The sequence below is a fragment of the Euleptes europaea genome, chromosome 14 (genome assembly GCF_029931775.1).
Source record: "Euleptes europaea isolate rEulEur1 chromosome 14, rEulEur1.hap1, whole genome shotgun sequence".
NCBI lineage: Eukaryota > Metazoa > Chordata > Lepidosauria > Squamata > Sphaerodactylidae > Euleptes > Euleptes europaea.
The window spans coordinates 18917934-18939284 of NC_079325.1; the positions used below are offsets into that span (position 1 = coordinate 18917934).

The 21351-nt window shown below is 44.2% G+C and overlaps 1 protein-coding gene across 1 annotated transcript; it reads left to right on the forward strand.

The window, feature by feature from the left end:
• The first annotated feature begins 13702 nt into the window (after positions 1 to 13702).
• Positions 13703 to 20711, forward strand: LOC130487314 (interleukin-36 receptor antagonist protein-like). Its single transcript, XM_056860803.1, has 4 exons — positions 13703 to 13790; positions 16213 to 16335; positions 17988 to 18115; positions 20496 to 20711. Exons 1-4 carry the CDS (start codon positions 13703 to 13705, stop codon positions 20709 to 20711), a joined length of 555 nt encoding a protein of 184 aa, XP_056716781.1.
• The last annotated feature ends 640 nt before the right edge of the window (positions 20712 to 21351 follow it).

The following is a 21351-nucleotide window of genomic DNA, read 5'->3' on the forward strand; positions in this document are numbered from 1 at the left end:
TCTAGATCAAATTTATGTTTAGAGCATATTTTATTAAGTATAACTGCTTGTTTTTCTGCCATCAAGTCACAGTGGACTTATGGTGACCCTGCAGGGTTTTCAAGGCAAGAGATGTTCAGAGGTGGTTTACATTGCCTGCCTCTGCATCACAACCCTCACTTTCTTGGTGTACTCCCATCCAAATACTAGCCAGGGCTGACCCGCTTAGTTATCCAGGTCAGGGTGTAACTGCTTATGCCACATGCTGAACTTCCTTCTTTCAAGTATGTCTGCTCAGGCAGGATGTACACATTAAACTGAGTCATTATAGGCCAGTTGCACACTATTAACACTAATCATTATATATAATGGATACTGCCTGCAAGCTATAACTAGTTAACTTTTGTATAATCAACATTTCTACTCTGAAGGTACCTGGGGTAAGGCTAGCAGGAAACATTCCGAACAATCTGCATTTTTTATATGCAATAACTGGACTCACATAACAGGAAGAAAACAGAAGTCAAAGGCGAGTCTTAACCAAGTGTATTCTAATAGAGCCCTGACACGGATAGCCCAGGCTAGCCTCGTCAGATCTCGGAAGCTAAGCAGGGTTGGCCTTGGTTGGTATTTGGATGGGAGACCACCAATGAATACCAGGGTCTCATACTGGAGGCAGGCAATGGCAAACCACCTCTGAACGTCTCTTGGCTTGAAAACCCTACTGTAAGTCCCCATGGGTCAGGAATGACCCAGTGCTTGCACAGGGGACCTTTACCTTTTTAAGTCACTATAAGTCAGCTGTAACTTAGCAGCAACCCCCCCCCCCAACAAACTCTAGATGAGGAACACTCACAAAGAGATGGAGCAAATATTTCAGCTGACAGTGAAAAAGTGCAGCTTGCTTAATTGGCTTCCATGAGAAAGATCTTAGTAGGTCTGAGTATGCATGAACTATTTTGGAAGCTTACTAGTATCACAGAAACAAACTGGTACAGGGAGATTGCCACTCTGCAGGTTTCTCTCTACTGCTGGAAAACTGGCATGAGAGTACATGTATAGAACAGTAACAACCAAAGAGGATCTTGCATCCAACACAGAATCCCTAGCACAATATACAAATGATCCCCAATGTGTTCCCCATGGGTGCAACAGCATGTACTGTGTTTCCTGGCATTCGTGTACTGCCCTGCTTCTGGACTTTTTAAGCTCTCTAGTTCTTGGTCTTTCATTCACACTCCCTCTTTTATTACCTTTACCTCCGCAGCCTTCATCCCAACTCTCCCACCTGCCCCCTTAGCCATTTCTTAAGCTGAAGCGAAAATATAAGAATGCAGTGGGGGAGATGAGATTGGTGGCAGGGGGTTTGAGCCAGTGTGGTGTAGTGCTTAAGAGTGGCAAACTCTAATCTGGAGAACCATGTTTGCTTCCCCGCTCCTTCACATGAAGCCTGCTGGGTGGCCTTGGGCCAGTCACAATCCTCTCTGAACTCTCTCAGCCCCACCTACCTCACAAGGTGTCTGTTGTGGGGAGGGGAAGGTGATTGTAATATGCTTTGAGACTCCTTAAAGGGAGAAGAAAACGGGGTATTAAAGCAAGCTCTTCTTCTGCTGCTACTTTTTACAAAGTGGCCCAGCTGGGTATCAGGCACCCAAACTTTCCATTTTCTTCATAATTCACAGTGGGTAGCCGTGTTAGTCTGTCTGCAATAGTAGAAAAGAGCAAGCGTCCAGTAGCACCTTAAAGACTTAACAAAAATATTTTCTGGCAGGGTATGAGCAGGGTATCTGAAGAAGTGAGCTGTGGCTCATGAAAGCTCATACCCTGCCAGAAAATATTTTTGTTAGTCTTTAAGGTGCTACTGGACTCTTGCTCTTTTCTACATTTTCTTCATAGTTTGCTTAAAATTACTTTGCCCCAGCAACAGCTTCACCACCAGCAGAAAGAAATAAAGAGGGAGGCAGGAGGACCCTCACTTTGCAAAGTGAAAGCAAACACCAGAAAAAAACACAACACGGTCATTTATGCATGGGAGGTTTTGCCTTGGGTTTGCCGCTCTCTAGATGCACATTTTTCCCCCATCCAAATTCTCAAAACTCTGCATGGGGGGCTTATTTTTGAGTTTTGAAAATTTGGATGGGGAAAATGTGCATCTAGAGAGCGGCAAACCCAAGGCAAAACCTCCCATGCATAAATGGAAACAAAAGGAAAATGGAATAATTACATTCACCCCCAGGAACTTATCTCACCCTCCCAGCACCAGCACCAGGCAGAAAACTTTCTGGTGCACATCAAAAGAAGTCCACCGCACAGAGGATTGGGAGCTCCCCAGTATTCATCTGGAGTTGTGCATCAGAGCTCTCAACCCAACAAAGTACTGCAGATGAATACTTGAAGCTATAGAAAAACGATGATTTTAAAAAAGGCTACCTTGACGGTCTCATGCAAAGAGCACCTGACTTCTTAAAGGCCACGAAGAGAGAAGAGGCGAAGAACCCCTTGCAAAAGCAGTGGGATGTAGAGATGACCTCTTAGTGTGAACCGGCTACAGCAACGAAGGGCCGATGCAGCACCCTCTTATCATGCCTGGCCCGGCCCAACATCTCTTTTTTTTTAATAATATATTTTTTTATTTTCTTCATTTAATGTATCAACAAAAACAATATAATAGTAATAATAAAAAGTAAAACAAGTAATATCTCTAATTTAACACTAAAACGACTTCCCCCCCTCTCCCTCTCCCATCTAAAAATGAATTGCATAAACTTTTGCTAACGGAACTAACCCCAATATTGTTTTAATTAACCTGTTCTTGTCGTATCCAACATTATTAAATCAACACCTAATATAAAAAATTAATACAAAGCATAAATAAGGGATTCGCTCAAGGAGTCCCGGCCCAACATCTCTCCCTCCTTGTTGATTGGCAGCTGCGTCCAGTTTTTAACAGCTGTTATTGGAAAACGGGGTGAGAGAACCCCAGTGCCTAACGAAGGCGTGGGAAAAGACCCGACTCCCTGGCGGGGAGGGGGTGGCGGCGGCGGGGCGGGCATGTGGGCACTGGCCCGCCCTCCTGGCTCTCACCTCCCCCCCCCCATCATCCCGCTCCCAAGGACACTCCGGCGCTGAGGGGCCGGCAGCGGCCGTTGCCTGGGCGCCGGCCAGGCCAGGCCCCGCTCCCCGACCCCCACCGCGCCGCTCCGGGGTCTCCGCTCGGCCGCGGCCCACCCGCCCGGTTCTCCCCGCTCAGGCCGCTCTTTTACCTGCCAGCGCCTGCACCGTCCTCCCTCCTCTCACGACGCCGAGCGGGGCTTGACAGCGCCAACCGCTGGCCACGCCCTCTCCGCTCGCCGCCGCCTCGCGTCACCCCCGGCGTCATCGCGCACACAAACCAACCCGCTTCCTGACCGGTCACGTGAGCGGGGACTGGCCCTCGCTCCCTTCAGCCGGGCATAGAGGTAGGCAAAGGCCGCCTCTCCATTTCCGGTATGGGTTGAGAAGTCCTGGAGGGGCGGGAGGGGCTTTCCTCTCGTGGCTCCTGAGCAACCGACGAAATGTCCTTTCTTTCTTTCTTTCTTTCTTTCTTTCTTTCTTTCTTTCTTTCTTTCTTTCTTTCTTTCTTTCTTTCTTTCTTTCTCTCTCTCTCTCTCTCTCTCTCTCTCTTTTTCTTTCTTTCTTTCTCTTTCTCTCTCTCTTTTTCTTTCTTTCTCTCTTTCTTTTTCTTTCTTTCTTTCTTTCTCTCTCTTTCTTTCTCTCTTTCTCTTTCTTTTTCTTTCTTTCTCTCTTTCTTTCTCTTTCTTTTTCTTTCTTTCTCTTTCTCTTTCTTTTTCTTTCTTTCTCTTTCTCTTTCTTTTTCTTTCTCTCTCTTTCTTTTTCTTTCTTTCTCTCTTTCTTTTTCTTTCTTTTTCTTTCTCTCTCTTTCTTTCTCTCTTTCTTTTTCTTTCTCTTTCTTTTTCTTTCTTTCTTTCTTTTTCTTTCTTTCTCTCTTTCTTTCTTTCTTTCTCTCTTTCTTTCTCTCTTTCTTTCTTTCTTTCTTTCTTTCTTTCTCTCTCTCTCTCTCTCTCTCTCTCTTTCTTTCTTTCTTTCTTTCTTTCTTTCTTAGAAAATGAGAATATAACCATAAAAGAAAACGGAAATACAACATTACTAAAATACACATACTACAAACTCTTGAAAATCAACTAAAACCGTGCTGCAATGTAACTAAATATCTATACCATTGAGCCAAACAATACGCTATCTAGTTATCTAAAATCCAATGATAATTACATCACTCCCTCTCTTCGATTTACACACTGGAGCATTTTTTCCATCCTTGAGATTGTTACATTCCAGTGAGCATCCAGTTCTTCCGTATTTTTGTCATTATTATAATATGTCAACTTAATTAAAGCATACCCTGACCTGGATAGCCCAGGCTAGCCTGATCTCGTCAGATCTCAGAAGCTAAGCAGGGTCGGCCCTGGTTAGTATTTGGGTGGGAGACCACCAAGGAAGACCAGGGTTGCTGTGCAGAGGAAGGCACTGGCAAACCACCTCTGTTAGTCTCTTGCCTTGAAAACCCCAAAAGGGGTCGCCATAAACCAGCTGTGACTTGACAGCGCGGGGGGGGGGGCATTGCAAAGGTGTCAAAAAGCTACTTTTAGCTCCCCCCCTTCCATGTGTAATATAAAGATAGTGTTATAGGTCTACTTGACAGTACTGCAAGGATCTCATCAGATCTTGGAAGCTAAGCAGGGTCAGCCCTGGTTAGTATTTGGATGGGAGACCACCAAGGAATACCAGGGTTGCTGTGCAGAGGAAGGCACTGGCTCAGGGTGTCCCGGACAGCTACGGTCTCTCACAACACCAACCCCTTGAAGTAGTAGTAGAAAAGAGCAAGAGTCCAGTAGCACCTTAAAGACGAACAAAAATATTTTCTGGTAGGGTATGAGCTTTCGTGAGCCACAGCTCACTTCTTCAGATACAAGTGACCTGTGGCTCACGAAAGCGCATACCCTACCAGAAAATATTTTTGTTCGTCTTTAAGGTGCTACTGGACTCTTGCCCTTTTCTACTACGGCAGACAGACTAACACGGCTACCTCTGAAGTAGATAAGGCTGACAGAGAGCGACAGTGGCCGGCCCAAGATAAACCGTGGGGGATCTGAACCCAATGCTCCCAACTTATGACACCACACCGGCTCTCATCGGGTACGTCTTGCTTGCAAGTCTCCGCTATGCAAAACCCATCAATCTCGTATTCCGTGAAGAGCGTTGGGTATCTCTCTGAAGAAAGAAGCAAAGGCTTCCAACACAACCTGGAAATGCAAACTGCAAACCAAAGAATCGCCCCCTAGTCTCTGCTTGCACGCCTGCAAAGAGTCACGTGACAAACCTCTGTCCTGGGACGCGCCAACTCTTCGCCCCCATGTCACGTGACCGCCCCTTGTGCCCGCTTTGCCCTGGACTTTTTTTTACGGGGCGGGGGGGGGGAGGCGCGTCTGCCCAAAAGGGCGAGGCGCCGCCGCAACAAGTTCGTGCAGCAGCCTGGGTTGCTTCCAGACAAGTTATCGGACTCTGCAGGGGAGGATGGCCTTATTCCCACAGCTGCTTTCTCCCCCCCCCCCATTATTTTTCTATATAGGGGGGTACACAAGGAAAAAAGGGGGGAATAGGAATAGCAGCAATACAATTAAAGAGACAAAAAGGAAAAAAGGCCAATCAAACAGATTACATCGCCATGCTGTTCAACGCAGTTGTGCAATCGAAATAGCGACCCAACTTGCAAGAAATAATTTTAACATTACTAATCGAAAAGACCGATTTAGTACACACAGCTGCTTTCAACACGTGTGTGCTAAATTGTTCCACACCGTTGAGGTTGCCAATAGCCCAGCGCTTCTATCTCCCTTTTCAACAGGAGTAGTTAAATAGCAAAGCGTAGTAGGGGCAGCCGGTGTAGGGGCGGCATGCTTAGGTTGTTGACTGTGATGGCGAAACCCAGTTCAGTTCTCCATAACGAAGCCGAAGCTCACAGGGTGACCCTGGACTAGTTTCACCCACTTCACAGGATTATTGTGAGGATAAAATGAGGTTCAGAACGGTGCTTTGAGCTCCTTGGAAGATGGTTGATAGACCACATGTATGGATAGATCGCAACCTTCAGCAAGCGGCTAGCCACAAATCCCCCAGAAATGCACGACAGGTTTGTGAAACAGTAAAACAAGCCTTCAGTGAGGGATAGTGCATAGAGTATCAGATTAGGATCTGGAAGATACAGGAAGCTTGCTGGGTGACCTTGGCCCAGTCACACACTCTCAGCCTAACCTACAGGTTGTTGTGAGGATAAACAGAGAAGAGGGAAATGATGTAAGCTGCTTTGGAGTCCCCAATGGGGAGAAAGGCAGGATATAAATGAAGTGAATAAATAAATACATTATGGATCTCTGGTTAACTCATCTAATAGAAACAAAATCTGCAAAACTAGTAATGATTGTTTAACTGGACAGTCAGTTAAACTGGAACAGTCATTTTAAACTGGATCTCAGTTCCATTAATTTTGATGGAACTTCTCAAATCAGGTAAAGAGATTTCAGTGCTGTGGAGGGAGGGTTTGCTCTGGCTAAGGCTCAAATCACTTAGCTGTGAAGTTTTACTTCATGACTTTAGGCAAATATCAGCTACTGGATTAGTAAATATTCCAAAGAAACACAAACACCCCAGGAATATTCATCTGTCTCCTTCTATCGATATCTTCCACCAGTGGGTGAAGACTTTGTTTTGTTTGGTGTAGCCCCAAGTAACTCTTATTGGCCCTCCATCCTTATTGTGGTGTCATGTGTATTTGTATATATGTTTTTATTTAATCGTTAATTTTAAATGCTGTTTTGATGTTGAAATGTTTTCATGTCTTGATGTTTTCTGCGTTGGGGACCCTATTGTACACATCTGTTTTGCAGCACACCAGTATGGCTATCCAGTACAAGAAAGGTGTTAGCCCTTTGGAATGCTTTCCTCCACATGGATATCAGACTTATCAGGATGAGTACCGGTTCTTTTTCACTATCCAGAAAGGACTTCAGCGTCGCTTATGAAAACAGCGATCACTCTGTTTTCACATTAATCCTCTAGAGGGTGTGCAAGAACCGCCTGTACACAAGCTACTGCTGTTTGACTTTTAAATGGCATTGTCAGGAAGCCAGAGCCCTGACAGGCAATTTTCAACAGGAAGTAACTTTCTTTATGGGTGCGGGGGGGGGGGGGAGAGAGAAGAGAATCAGACTACAACAAACAGTTCCAAAGTAATCTTTGAGGTTCAGGGAATCATGCTAATTCCCACTGACATCAATAAAGTGAAATTATAAGAAATAGAAGAGCCACTGACCTTTATGCTTAGTTGGCAGAGGAGGATTTCCTACACAAAGGATTAAAAAAAAAAGATTGAGGTCACAATACAGTAGTACATTTAGGCTCTCAGATAAAGAGTTGCAGTTGTTCGCTATTGTGGGAAGGGGAAAACCCTCTTGATGTGCTCAAGAGGCAGACAAACCAAACTGTTGTTACTTACTATGCTCCCGGGCCCTCGCCTTAAAAATAGGTTCTCCCTCGTGGACATTTTCTAAGCTTAGAAGACAATTGCTTCTCTTTGGACATACTCGGATGATGCAGTTCCTCTCTGTTGCAATATTTTTGGGAGGTCAATACTCAAACAGGTTGCTGTAATTATAGAAACTTATCACACCCTCATTAGCTACCCTGAATGGAGTAGTCATCACCCAATGACAAACATGCCGTCCCTATCATGACTAAATCTTGGGTCTACTAGATAAGACACTGGGAGTTCCAGGAATGGAGCTCAGTCTTTTTATCTGAAAATCAGGCATGCTGCTAACTGATGCTGATCAGGACCATGGTACAAAGAGGTTGCCCATTTCAGCCTTCCCTCCCATGTGATTTTCCTAACCTGAAATGGCTCCAGGGACTCATATGCCCCAAGTGGAGCAAACATGTAGGCATCCATACCAGGCCAAGGCTTACCCTCCTCTTTTATGTTGCAGTCCTGGTTGGAATCAGGTCTTATTTAAAAGGGGAAAACACCACGGAGAGCTCCATTCATGGATCTCACAGTGCCTTGCCTATTTGAGCCTAAAGCAATAATTTTCAAATCTAACAGTCCCAACTACTTATCTAGTAGACTTAAAAATCAAGACAGTCAGAATTAAAATTGCCAAATGTGCTTTGGCTTCTACCTTTATTGGAGACTGTTATAAAATTTAAAGCTTCAACTCATCGTCTTCAATGCAGTATTCAGGAAGAGACATCTAGATCAGCCGCAGAAAAATACAGCTCCCCAAATGATATTTTCAAATACTGGTACCTTCAGGTGACAGATTTAGGAATCTTCCGTATGTGCTGTTACCAGAACATTTTTTTTCTTTTTAATCTTGCTGATTATTGTGCTTCATCATGAGATCAGTCACTTGGAAATTACAGAAATGTGGACCATGGACAGTAGTTGTCATTTGCTGGAAGATTTTGATTTCAGAAGAGGAAACTTCTAACAAAATGAGAGGATTGTCCAAAGGAAAGCTGAATGTGAGAATAAGAGATTCATATTCTTTCAGGAGGTTTAGAAATTATTTAAATCCACAATGACAGAAGCTCAGATAGAAAAAGCACAGATCAGGAAAAAGCACAGATCAGGAAAGGTACCAACAAGAGGTTAATGGCTAATGAGCCCTGACCTTGATAGCACCAGGCTAGCCTGATCTAGTCAGATGTCAGAAGCTAAGCAGGGACAACCCTGGTAAGTATTTAGATGGGCAACCTCCAAGGAATACCAGGGTCATGATGCAGAGGCAGGCAATAGTAAACCACCTCCAAGTGTCTCTTGCCTTGAAAACCCCACGGGGTCGCTATAAGTCAGCTGTGGCTTGACGGCACACACAAAAATGGCTAATGAACACAATCAAGAAAGCCATAAAATGAAGTCTCTGCATAGCAACCCTGGACATTTGGTGGTCTCCCTTCTAAGCACTATCCCGGGCTGTCTGTCAGGTCCTGCCCAAAGTTACCTGAAGAAGGGCTCTTGGCATGAGCAGGCCAGGCTCTGGCTTCAGTTCAAGTTCCTGGTTCACATGCTACACACTTTGTGTATAGTTCCACTCCTCCTGTTATCCTGTTATTCGCTCATCCTGTTATCCGCAGCTGTTGTGTTGTCTACCTTGCCCTGGGAACTGTTATCTCAGAATTGTTTCACTTTGTTTTACTTTCTCCGGCTGAAGCGTTTTAATCATGTATTCAACCCATGTAGTGCCATTAGCAGACTTGCTCTGTCTTTAGACAGTTAGGTCTTTTATTTGCCTTTTTGCTCCTAATAAAGTCTTACTGCTTCAGAGCCATTTGCCTGGACGAGTTTGCTTTGGGATTGTTGTGTATGTATATACCAGTAGTTAGGGGATATGCAGGGGAATGTCAGAGCTTGAGTCTTGGGTGAAGGCTCCAAAGCCCTGCTCACGTGATTGGCCAAAGCCAGCGCGTGCCATTGGCCCTAAGCCGGCACGTGCCATTGGTACCCCAAGGTTGTTTTCCCCGCTATCACGGATCATGGGGGGAGTGGCCGCGGGCGGCCAGAGGAGCATATAAGCAGGACCATTTCCACAGTGTTCCCTAGTTCTGTTCTGGACCTCAATAAACGCGTTGTGTTGGAACTCCGTCTCGACTTCGTGTGTCCTCCCCACGCGGACTTAACAGGGATGCTAGGGGTAGACGCCTGAGCCTGACACTGGCCCTGCTTGGCTTCCAATATCTGACAAGATTGGGCTAGCCTGGGCCATCCAAAGGATTAGAAGGCAGCAAACGTGACACCAATGTTTCGAAATGGATCCAGAGGAGTTCCAGGAAATTATAGAACTGTTCACCTAATGACTGTTCCAGGTAAATTAGTGGAAACTGTTATTAAAGATAGAATTTTTCCTTGCACTGGGAAAACACTGCTGGCGAGGCTGTGCTGGCACCCAAGGCTCCCAGTGTAAGTAGCCCTGTGCTGGCGTTTGTGTCACCTTAGCCAGCGCAAGTGGCACTAATGCCAGAACAGAGGTCACACCAACTCCTATCCCCCCCCCCAGTTAGGATTGCTCTGTAAATTAACTATTGGTCTGATCTAGCAGAATTGCTCTTGTGTTTGTCTGTACAGAGAGCTGTTTTTGCTTAATCTTCTGGAGAATCTCTGTGCAAGTGTTTGGAGGATAAAAAGGAAAAAAATTTAAACTGCCAGCAAGGATGTTCTGGCCATCCTGGGGCAGAGATACATGCAATTCCATAGTAATCAGGAAAAAAAAATTAACTTGAGTATAACTTGGTGGCAAGAAAACACTGTTAAGTAGTAGCCGACTTAGGGCAACCTATTAAGGTTGTCAAGGCAAGAGACAAACAGAAGTGGTTTGCTATTGCCTGCCTTTGTGTAGCAACCCTGGACTTCCTTGGTGGTGACCCATCCAAGTACTAGCCAGGTTGACCCTGCTTAGCTTCTGAGATCTGACAAGATCAGGCTAGCCGGGGTCAGAGTATAACATAGGTTTTGGCAAAGTTTCCCATAATTCTCATTTAGCTGAATCACTATGGGTGGGTCACTTACATAACACAATACACTGTCATTAATGATATAATTCCTTCCAAGAAGGAACAATGATAAAGAGGAGTTTTCCCTCAGCTAGCAGAGCATGCTGTAAGGGAAAACTCTAAAGTGTCAGACTTAAGTACCTACAGGTGCTCAACTTTTCATCTTTTCCTCCCTGAGCCTTCACACCACACAGATCCAAACAGTTCATGTGCCTTGTGAGTAAGAGCCAGTGTGGTGTAGTAGTTAAGAGCGGTGGCTGGAGCTGTGTGGACTCTGATCCGGAGAACCGGGTTTGATTCCCTACTCCTCCACATGAGCGGCGGAGGCTAATCTGGTGAACAGGGTTGGTTTCCCCACTCCTACACACGAAGCCAGCTGGGTGACCTTGGGCTAGTCACACACTCTCAGCCTCACCCACCTCACAGGGTGTCTGTTGTGGGGAGGGGAAGGGACGGTGATTGTAAGCTGGTTTGAGTCTTCCTTAAGTGGTAGAGAAAGTCGGCATATAAAAACCAACTCTTCTTCTTCCTCCTCTTTTTCTTCTCATTGCCTACCTCTGTGTCATGCCCCTGGTATTCCTTGGATGTCTCCCATCTAAATACTTACCAGGATAGGGCTGAGAGTATGTGACTGGCCCAAGGTCACCCAGCAAGCTTCCATGCATGAGTGGGGATTTGAACCTTGGTTTCCCAGGTCCTAGTCTGACACCTTAACCACTCTACCACACTGGCTCTAGAAGGGATTATATACATCTCCCGGCCAATCACGGGAGCCACTGAGACGTAATCAGGGTCTGTTGCATCTAACAGTATGGCAATGAAGAATGGACCAAGTGAGCTTTTGCCAGGCATTGGGGTAGCCTTATTGAACACGTTTTTTGGATTTAGACTTGAAAAACACAGAATTTAATCCTTTTGCTGACATTGTCTTTTGTCATCCTGGGTTGCGAATGGCCATCTGACATTCTATATTTTAACTCAGAACTCCCAGTGCTTGTTTGCAAGACAAGATCTGGGAACAGTATAATGAGTAGCTCCTTGGCAGGATAAAACGAGGCCTAAAATAATTGTATGAATTGGACCAAGCTCAAAGGGCAGCTTTGTATTTGGTGTTTTTGGAGTCAGGTACAATAACTATGTGCAAAAAATGTGAAGTGTATCAACGGTGAAAGACACAAACGTATTTAAACAACAACAAAAAATCAGCCCCTCTCTGATGTTTTTTAAAGGGATAAACACCTCAAAATGATACATGTGCACACTAAACAGCCAACATGGCATGCATGTATTTTGTATCTGTCTCTTCTAATATCCCACCTGACACTGCCCTGAAGTGGATGGCGAATTTCTGCCTACCTAAATTATGTTTTTAGCAGGACATTTTGCTCTGTGGAAAGAAATTGAAACATATAAGTGGTTTCTAGACTTTTAAGTGATATTGCTGGGTCAGGTACATTTTAAATCAGCTTCAACATAGCAATGACTACAGCATGGTACTAGTTAGGCACTCTGGATGTAAAGGAATGATGCTGCTATTGACCAAACAAGGAAGGAAGTCTTGAAACTATTCTGGGAGTGGCTCCAGTGAAATGTTTAACACCTCTGAAAAGAGCTTTCATGGCAGGCAGGTTCAATTTCGAAAGAGCAAGATGCAACTACTTGAAGAAATGAATGTCCAAACTGGTGCCCCAGTTGTTGCCAGACATTAAGTGAGTCACAGTGTAATTGTGGATTAATTGCCAGGTTCCTAGCAATTAATTCTTGGGAAACCGAGGGAAAGGAATAGTGTCTTTCAAGCCATAGTATGGGTGAGATTTATGGTGAGGTCCAAGCAGTGAAACCAAGCTGAATCTTAACCACTATTCTAGTGGAAATGTGTAGGTCATTTGCACATCAAACACACAGTCTGCATTCCAGAAAGATGTAACAGAGGGGTGGATGTCTGTATGAGTCTGGAACGTTGAGCCATTCTGAATTCATAGAGTAGTGAAAAAGGAAAGGTCCCAGCTTATGCGGGGGATCATGGGACATGCATGGACAAAAGCCATGTAGGATGGCAAGGGGCTGTAGTAAGGAGGAAACTTGAGTGAAAAAGCTATCTGGAACCAACCCATAGAACTTAGAAGGGATTCTTGAATTGGAGATTCAGCAGCTTTAAAATATTTTGAATGGAAAATATTTTGTCTCAGTCATAGTCAAGAGGGGTTCAAAGTCAGAAATACCTCTGAACAAGGGCCTGCTCTTTTGGTGCGTGAAATAGCATCGATCCTGATAGCAGTTCACTGGGCCTTGAAAAGTCTTCTGAAATTGGCTGGGATCCCTCTTTAAGACAAATCACGCAGACATCACCTCATTCAAAAAGGCCTGTGAGAACTGGTCCAGTGATTTGAAAGCTTCAGGAGTGAAGCATGTTTTTTTGCGTTTGGAGAGCAACCTGTAACAAGGCTTACCGGTACATTACTGATCTGGAAAATTTCCCTCCCTCAGCATGAAGTCACTCCTACTGAGTAGCTATAAAGCGTCCTACAAACACCAAAGGAAAGCAGAGAGAGAGAGAGAGAGAGAGAGAGAGAGAGAAAGAGAACCTTCAGCCAAGGCACAAGATTTGCCATTCCATCCAGGTACTGTCTCCTTAGCTTCCTGCTACCTTTTTGGAATTTACTTTCTTCGTGCTTTATGAGGGATAAGCAACCTTTTTGGGCTGGAGGTAAAAAAAACTGCAGTGTCTACCTGTGACAATGTTGGTGTGCCAGCAGAGAAAAGGGTGTGTGTGAGGGGCAGATGGATTGAAAACAAGCCAAGATCCAGGAGTTTTGGTTGCCTCCAAGAACCTCCCTCAGTCCCTTGGGCAGAGGATTAGCCATGTGTGCCAAACAAAATAGCCTGGTGTGCCTCTGTTTGGCACACATGCTGGGGGTTGCCTACTCCTGTGCTAGACTGTCTGCCCTCTCATGAGGAGAAGAATGACAACTGTTGGCCTGTTCTCCTGATCCTAAATTGTAATGTATAGTTTGGGTCTAAGAAGACATCTTCTTTTAACAGTTCCTCCCAGTATTTGAGCTGCAACCGCAGAAGAGGCAACCACAGTGCCCTGAACTAATCCTAGAGAAGAATCCAGAATATGGAAGAAGCAGCAAGTATGAATCATGCAAGGAGTACGGTGGACCAGGAAATGGCAGATTTATTCCATAACTTTGGGAAGAAAAAAGGTAAAAAAGTTAGCCCCAACCTTCTGCCACACAGTCGGCTGACCACTTATGGGGCTGGCAAGCTTATCTCATCACCATCCTTAAATAAAGTGAGTCCATTCCACAGCTAGGATTGTCAGGTCTCTCTTCACCACCAATGGGAGGTTTTGGGGGTGGAGCCTGAGGAGGAGGAGGTTTGGAGAGGGGAGGGACTTCAATGCCATACAGTCCAATTGCCAAAATGGCCGTTTTCTCAGGTGAACTGATCTCTATCGGCTGGAAATCAGTTGTAATAGCAGGAGGTCTCCAGCTAGTACCTGGAGGTTGGCAACCTTAGCCACAGCCCAAAGAGGAATCTTCCCTGTGTTCCTTCACATGTACATCCCTTTCTTAGTAGGATGTGTCCCAGACAGATTAAGCTCCGCTGGTGAGTCCAGATGATCCATTACCACACAGGCCCTGTCAGTTCTTTAAGGCTAAAAGTCATCTATATGCCCGTACAATGTTTATGCCATTTATAGGTATTTGTGATTTTATGGAATGTCTATGTAGACAAAGGTTCGAACTTAGAAAATGCATTCTTTTTTTACAGGGGAACATTCGGCACAAGGAAATAAGCTGAGTGAAAACAAATGCTCCGAAGACAGAAACAAAATTAAAAAGGGGATACTAAAAAACTTTAGCCAGCATGCTTGCAACATTTGGTCTCCTCTCTAGTTGTTAGGTGGGGCAATGATTGTACAAGTTGTGACACAAAAATACTTTGACTTAATTACTATGTGGATCACAACCTAAAACATTCAGTGGATGCAGTTCCTAAATAAACTGTATGTTGCAAATAATGCATGTGCATGCTTGCATCTTCTGGCCCTGTTCCTGGCTGTATACATATAAAGCTGAATGTCGGCAATGAGCCCCTATATGAATGCTGTACAGATGTTGTTTTGGTGCTCCAACCACACATTGGAGTGCACACTATCTGCAGTTCTCCTGGAGCATTCAGTAGCCATTTTGCATGAACAGGGGCAAGTGTATTTTCCATGCTTGGAAAGCTTTGGTACGCATGAACAAGGCCCTTCAAAAATCTGGAGTTCCATTTGCATTTACTGAAGCTGTACACACTTGGAAAATATGAACTTTGCCCCTATTCATACAATATGTGTGTTGGGAAGATTGCAGATAGTGAATGCTCCTGTTATGTATAGTTGGAGCACCAAAATCAAACATCTGAACAGGGCTGCTTCATGGGCTCCAACATCGCTCAAAGCACTGAAAATGTACTCATGTACGGGTTTGTTGCAGATTTTTGCCTGAACAAGATCATGTCTGGAGACAAAGGACCACTTGCTCCCTTATGAACCTACTTGAAAGACTGCCTACTCCCTTATGAACCTACCAGATCCCTACAGTCATCTTTCAAGGTCCAAGCCAAGTCTGTGGTCCATCAACGTCTCATTGATATTGAGTTTCAAAATGACAATGCTCTTCTTTCTAACTACTTTAAAAACACCAGGTCATGGATAGGCACTAATTCAGCCCCTTATCTAACCTCAATTACTTCCCCAACATCAAGATGGGCCTTTTTCTAGAGCCCGATTTGATGCCCTTCCACCTGCTGTACTTTCAGGAAGGTTTCTCCATTGCCCAAGAGAGACATGCAAATGCTCTTTTTACATGGATATGGTGAAGACGCTAGCACATATTTTGCTCCATTGTGAACATTATGATGATGCCAGAAATAGTTTAATTACTCCCTATCTCATTTTGTACACTCTTACACCTCTGAGGCCTCCTTGGTAGAATACCTACTGGAAGACAGGGTGACTTATATTTCATATTCCGTAGCAAAATTTTGCTCTTATGTTTGCTGGAAATGGAAGGCATTTATGGGAAAGCCTTCAGATTAATTAGTATAGCTGAGATGCTGTAAGCGAAAGCTGTACAATTTTATCATAGGATGTATATTTTATATTTTATGCTGGCCTTTGGCTGTAATAAAATAAATGAAAAATAAATCTTTCAAGGTCCTGCTTTAGGTGCCACCACCTTCTCAGGTTAGGTGGGTGGCAACCCGGGAGAGGGCCTTCTTGGTTGAAGCACCAAAACTCTGGAACTATGAATCCATTTAGTGGACTGTGTACACAATACTTTTACAGTGGAGGACACTCTTAAGACTTGCATTAGAAATGAAGACTAGTTGTGCCTTAGAAAACCAGGACACCTGGCATTTCGCGCATACTCTTTGTAAAACTGCAGCCCATAACATGAAAACTAAATGAGGCAACCCACAAATTATAACGTTTTCATGGTGGTCACCGCTGAACAACTTCTTCACTCCTCCTATGAGATCAGTATCTGTTTTCTTTGCAAGTGTGAAAGTGTGTGTTTGTGTGGCTGTATATTTATTTATGCATATATATTCCCCCCTTGCTTGTGAATCTAGATGCATTCTCGATTGTGAGTCTAGAGGAACCCTGGTTCTACAGAATTTGGGATACCAACCAGAAATTCCTCTTCCTGCAGAATGGAGAATTAGTAGCAGCTCCAAACAATACCAATGCAGAAGGTAACAGCCAAAGTACTTAAGTACAGTTCCTTTTATCGGCACTTCTCAGTTCTTTACCACCATGCTCACTGGTTTCGCCCATTTCCAACTTCTGGAGCTGGGTAATCAAGCTATCAGGAAGACTTGCCTTGGAATTGGTGACCTTTTCCTTGCTTCTGCACCAGATCCTTAACTCTGAAAGAGACCCCCTGAACACCCTCTACTTATCTTCTATTTCTTAACTACCCACCCCCACCTTGCCTACTTGCCTTGCTGACCCGAAATACTCTTCTAAATCCCCTTCTAGTTCTGGTTTGAGCAACAGGTTCCTGTGATTTCTCTTGGCTGCTACCCTTCCTTCTTGTTTGCATCCGAACCTGCCTGTTCTTTTGTTCAAGTTCCACTGGTTCTGCACACTTCCGAGGGCCTAAGTACACGAAGTATGCATGTATGTATTTAAGTATTTTTACCCTGCTTTTCTCCCCGGTGGGAACCTACAGCAGCTTACAAAACATAAAAATCTAATGGCAGTGCTTATCTATTGCCTTGAAAACGCTATGGTCCTAGGGTCACCATGAGTCAGTTGTGTGACTTGACAACACACAGCGTAATATAGTGGTTAAGAGCGGCGGACTCTAATCTGGAGAACTGAGTTTGATTCCCCACTCCTCCACTGTCCTCCCCCAAACCATCCCGCTACCAGGTCATCTTACTTAGGGCCATAAACTGCAAGCCATTGGCCAAAAGCCAAGGTCCAAGATTTCTGTCTTATATCCAAAGCCTGCCTCTGCCCATGCTCAGCCTTAATAACCTGTAGCAAGAAGGGAAACAGAAGCTGAACCCAGCTGTTCTTCAGCCGGCAGCCATGTTCCCAAGGTTCTCCTCCCCTGCCAAATTGTTTATGGGTCTGCCCCATGTGCTGTCAACACTGGGGGTTCCATGTTGAAACTTAATTCCCAGGCGCTCCTCTGGATGAGGAGTGTTGCCAACCTCCAGAGTTGGCAGTTTTGGAGGATAGACTGTATAGAACCACATCCTTACTGAGGTATTTTTCCTCCCCCCAAAAAATACATGCCCCCAGGCATCACCCCCAGGATTTCACAAGTCAAAGTTGGGAACCCTAATTATGACCACAATGCACATGGAGAGGGAGCTTAAGCCTTCCTACTTGCACCATTTCCCCAACTTGAAATGACCCTGGGGAGGCATTATTTGTCCTGTTGTAGCTCATCAGTATACACAAGTTTCCCTAATGGGTTCAAAGCCATGGTTAGCGTATATTGTAGTTTGCCATAACGTCTACAATGGCCTTGTACTGCTGGTCAGTTGTGCAAGCTACTGATGCAGTATAATACAATCAGCAATGAGAAAATTGTTCACTATGGATGTATTTTAAGTGACTGAAACCACAAACACGCATTTACTCTTATATAAACATAAACTCCTGTTTGCTCCTAAATCCGAGAACGGTGTTTGTCCTCTGTCAGACCACTGATGGCATTTTTGCCATGTTGGTCTGCAGTGGAACAGTTAGATTTGAGTCCAGTAGCACCTTAGAGACCAAGGCAGGTTTGGTTCTCAAAAATGTATGCCCTGAAACTCTTGTTGGTCTCTAAGGTGCTACTGGACTCAAATCTGTTTTTTTCTTTTTTTTGCCCGTTGTTTCCTTCCAGATCAGTTAATGGCAGTGACTCCAAATCAAGTCATAGATGCAAGTAAGCGACCTATCTTTATGGGCACCAAAGATAAGAAAAACATTCTGACTGTGAAGTCAAGTGGTCGACCTCAGCTACAGCTAGTGGTGAGTTTCATTTTTGCTTCTGAGTATTTTTTTTGTATTTCCTGAGTAAATGCTTGTTCACTTTTAATCACATATAACTAGGGTTTGTGTACATTCCATACTAACCTCTTATATTCTGTGCCAAAGTGACTCGCCACCAGGGGAAGAATGTCCAGTTACCTGCTTTCATTTATACAAATTATGGAAAGCTATGTTGGCTAGTGGAAATTATGGAAATCACCTAGTGGCCAAAATGCAATACTTTGAAGGTGGATAGAGCACGCTGGCTGAGTGTAAAGGGTTTTTAAAAAACGTTTTCCACCTTCAAGAGGGATGGCTGAGTTTGACTGAGATGTAGTTGCCAATTTCAGCTCGGAAAGTTCCTGGCAATTTTTAAGTTTTAAGAGGGGAGTGAGTTCAGCAGGGGCGTACGTCACCGTAGGACTTCTGTTTCTCCTAGCCTGTGCTAGTTTTCTACTTACAGGGAATTATTACTGTGGGGCAACTCTGGATATGTAACCCCTCACTTCAGTCTGAAGTAGTACAGTCCAATTTGCCACCTTGGCACTCTGCCACTTCATTCTGTTGCATGTCCAGATCAGGCTTAATCGTTTTATTTATTTGGTTGGTTGATATCCTGCCCCTCCCTGACAATGCTGGGTTTGGGGCAGCTCACAACATGTCCTAACAATTTAAACATAGCAATTTCAGTTAAAATTCTAAACAATAATCACTAAAAAAGGCAAGGTACGAAAAGGGAAGGTCTGGTTTTGGTTATATATATCTCCTACCCCACAAAGGAGGCTCAAGACTGTTTTCCAGGACACACAGGTAAGTAACTAGGGTTGCCAACTCCAGCTTGGGAAATTCCTGGACATTTAGGGGCAGTGTCTGGGGATGAGAGGGAGCTCAGCAGGGATGTGATGCCATAGAGATAATCCTATGAAGTTGCCATTTCTGTAGTCTGGAGGTAATTTATAATTCTGGGAGAACTCCAGGTCCTACCTCAAGTTTGGCATCCCTAAGATTACACATGTATGACTAGGTAAGGTAAGATAAGAATACCTGCTCTGTGCTAGGAAATCACTGAAAATGGCAGCAGTATTCTAAAGGGTTTAGCATTGTTAAACTAAAAAAGGTTGCTTTGGTGGCACCTTACTGTTGGATGTAAATTCACTTTGTTTCCTGGCCAGATTTTATTACCATGAGACAGAGACGACACCAGGTTTAAGAAGCAAGGGGGAAAAAAAGCTTTTTATTTTGCCAGGCAAAAGAGGAAGACATTTCAGGCCTTTTCGGCTTCAAAAGTGAAAGTCTCTCCTAACAAAACCCCGCCCTCTGTGTCTTATATATACTCCTCCAAAAACCCTTTGTTCCAAAAGGATTTGAATATCTCCTCCTCTCAAATCCACCCTAACTCTGATCTCATCTCCGTGGTCCCATGTTGTTTTTTTATGCCACCCTGTTCCAGATACGAAAAATCACCTGCTTTGTTCATGTTAAATTAGACTATACTGTTTTTTACTGACTTATATAAATAAACACAGCTTACAAATATAATAGAAAAATAACATTTTTCTAATATGCTAGAATTAAATTAATTAAAATCTTACACATCCCACATTACCAGCCCAATAATGAACCGATAACATACATACTTCCAAGTAAATCTGGTTAAGACCAGCCCATAAGTGGAATTTTCTTCTCTGCCATTTTAAAATGAAAAATAATAATGTCTAGCATTCATATAACACTTTTGCATTATTACTGCCCTTTAAGGTAGGCCTGTGTTGCAATCCCTGCATTGTCCATGGGCAGGAGTGGAACATAAGAACATAAGAAAAGGTATGCTGGATCAGACCAAGGCTCATCAGGTCCAGCAGTCTGTTCACACCGTGGCCAACCAGGTGCCTCTAGGAAGCCCACAAACAAGACCACTGCAGCAGCATTATCCTGGCTGTATTCCAAAGTACCTAATATATTAAACCTGTTCCTCTGATCTTGGAGAGAATAGGTATGCATCATGACTAGTATCCATTTTTACTAGTAGCCATTAATACCCCTCTCCTCCATGAATATGTCCACCCCCCTCTTAAAGCCTTCCAAGTTGGCAGCCATCACCATATCCTGGGGCAGGGAGTTCCGTGTTGTGGAAGAAATACTTCCTTTTATCAGTTTTGAAGGGCTGAGGCAAAGTGGGCACAGTGGTTTAACAAAGGTCGCCAAGTAAGTCCAGGACACAGATGTGATTTAACCAAAGAGGCTTCTACTAGGCTTTAAATCTGCATCTCTGTGAATGGGGGGTCAGGAGGAACTCCCACACACACACACTTTTCTTGTGAAGAGGAAAATCCTATTGAGACAACAGCACATGTCTAACTAAACCTTCATGTTTTCTTAGGCAGGAGATATTATGGAGCTTTATAAGAAAAAGGAGGAATCCACAGAGTTCACTTTCTACAACCAGACCAAAGGCAGCGAGACAACTTGCTCCTTTGAATCAGCAACTTCCCCCGGTTGGTTCCTCAGCACTTCTCCTGAGCCAAACAAGCCTCTTGGTTTGAGCCAAGGAGGGGGTTCCGATATCACTCTTTTTTATATTGAAAGAAAAAAGTAAATTGCTCAGAAATGTTACTTTTTGTGAAGAGGAAGCTGTTAATACCCATTAGCATGCCTTTCTGAATTTAGCGTGTATACCTTTGTAGTTTTGGGTTTAAAATCTGGGGTGGAGGGTAGGGAGCTGAATTTCTGGTGAGGTGTGAGTGGCCATGTAGCAAGTTACATGCTGTTCTTGCTTATGTGGGAGCCAGCGTGGTGTAGTGGTTAAGAGTGGCAGACTCTAATCTGGAGAACCTGGTTTGATTCCCCGCTCCTCCACATTGAAGCTTGCTGGGAAACCTTGGGCTAGTCACAGTTCTCTCAGAACTCTCTCAGCCTCACCTACCTCACAAGGTGCCTGTTGTGGGTGGTGGGTGGGAAGGTGATTGTAAGCCAGTTTGAGTCTCCTTTTGGTAGAGAAAAGTGGGATATAAAAACCAACTCTTCTTCAATAGTGTACCAAATCCAGTAGTGAACCAAATCCAAATAGTGAACCAAATCCAAACTATTGGCCACATAAGCAAGCAAGAACAGCATTAAATTTGCTCTGTCGTCTGAAATGGGAGATGTATTTTGGGCTGAGATAAGGAAACAGTCAGGGATGTATAGCCTGCCCACAACTTTCCAAGAAAATGATGTAATGTTTTTTTTGGATTACA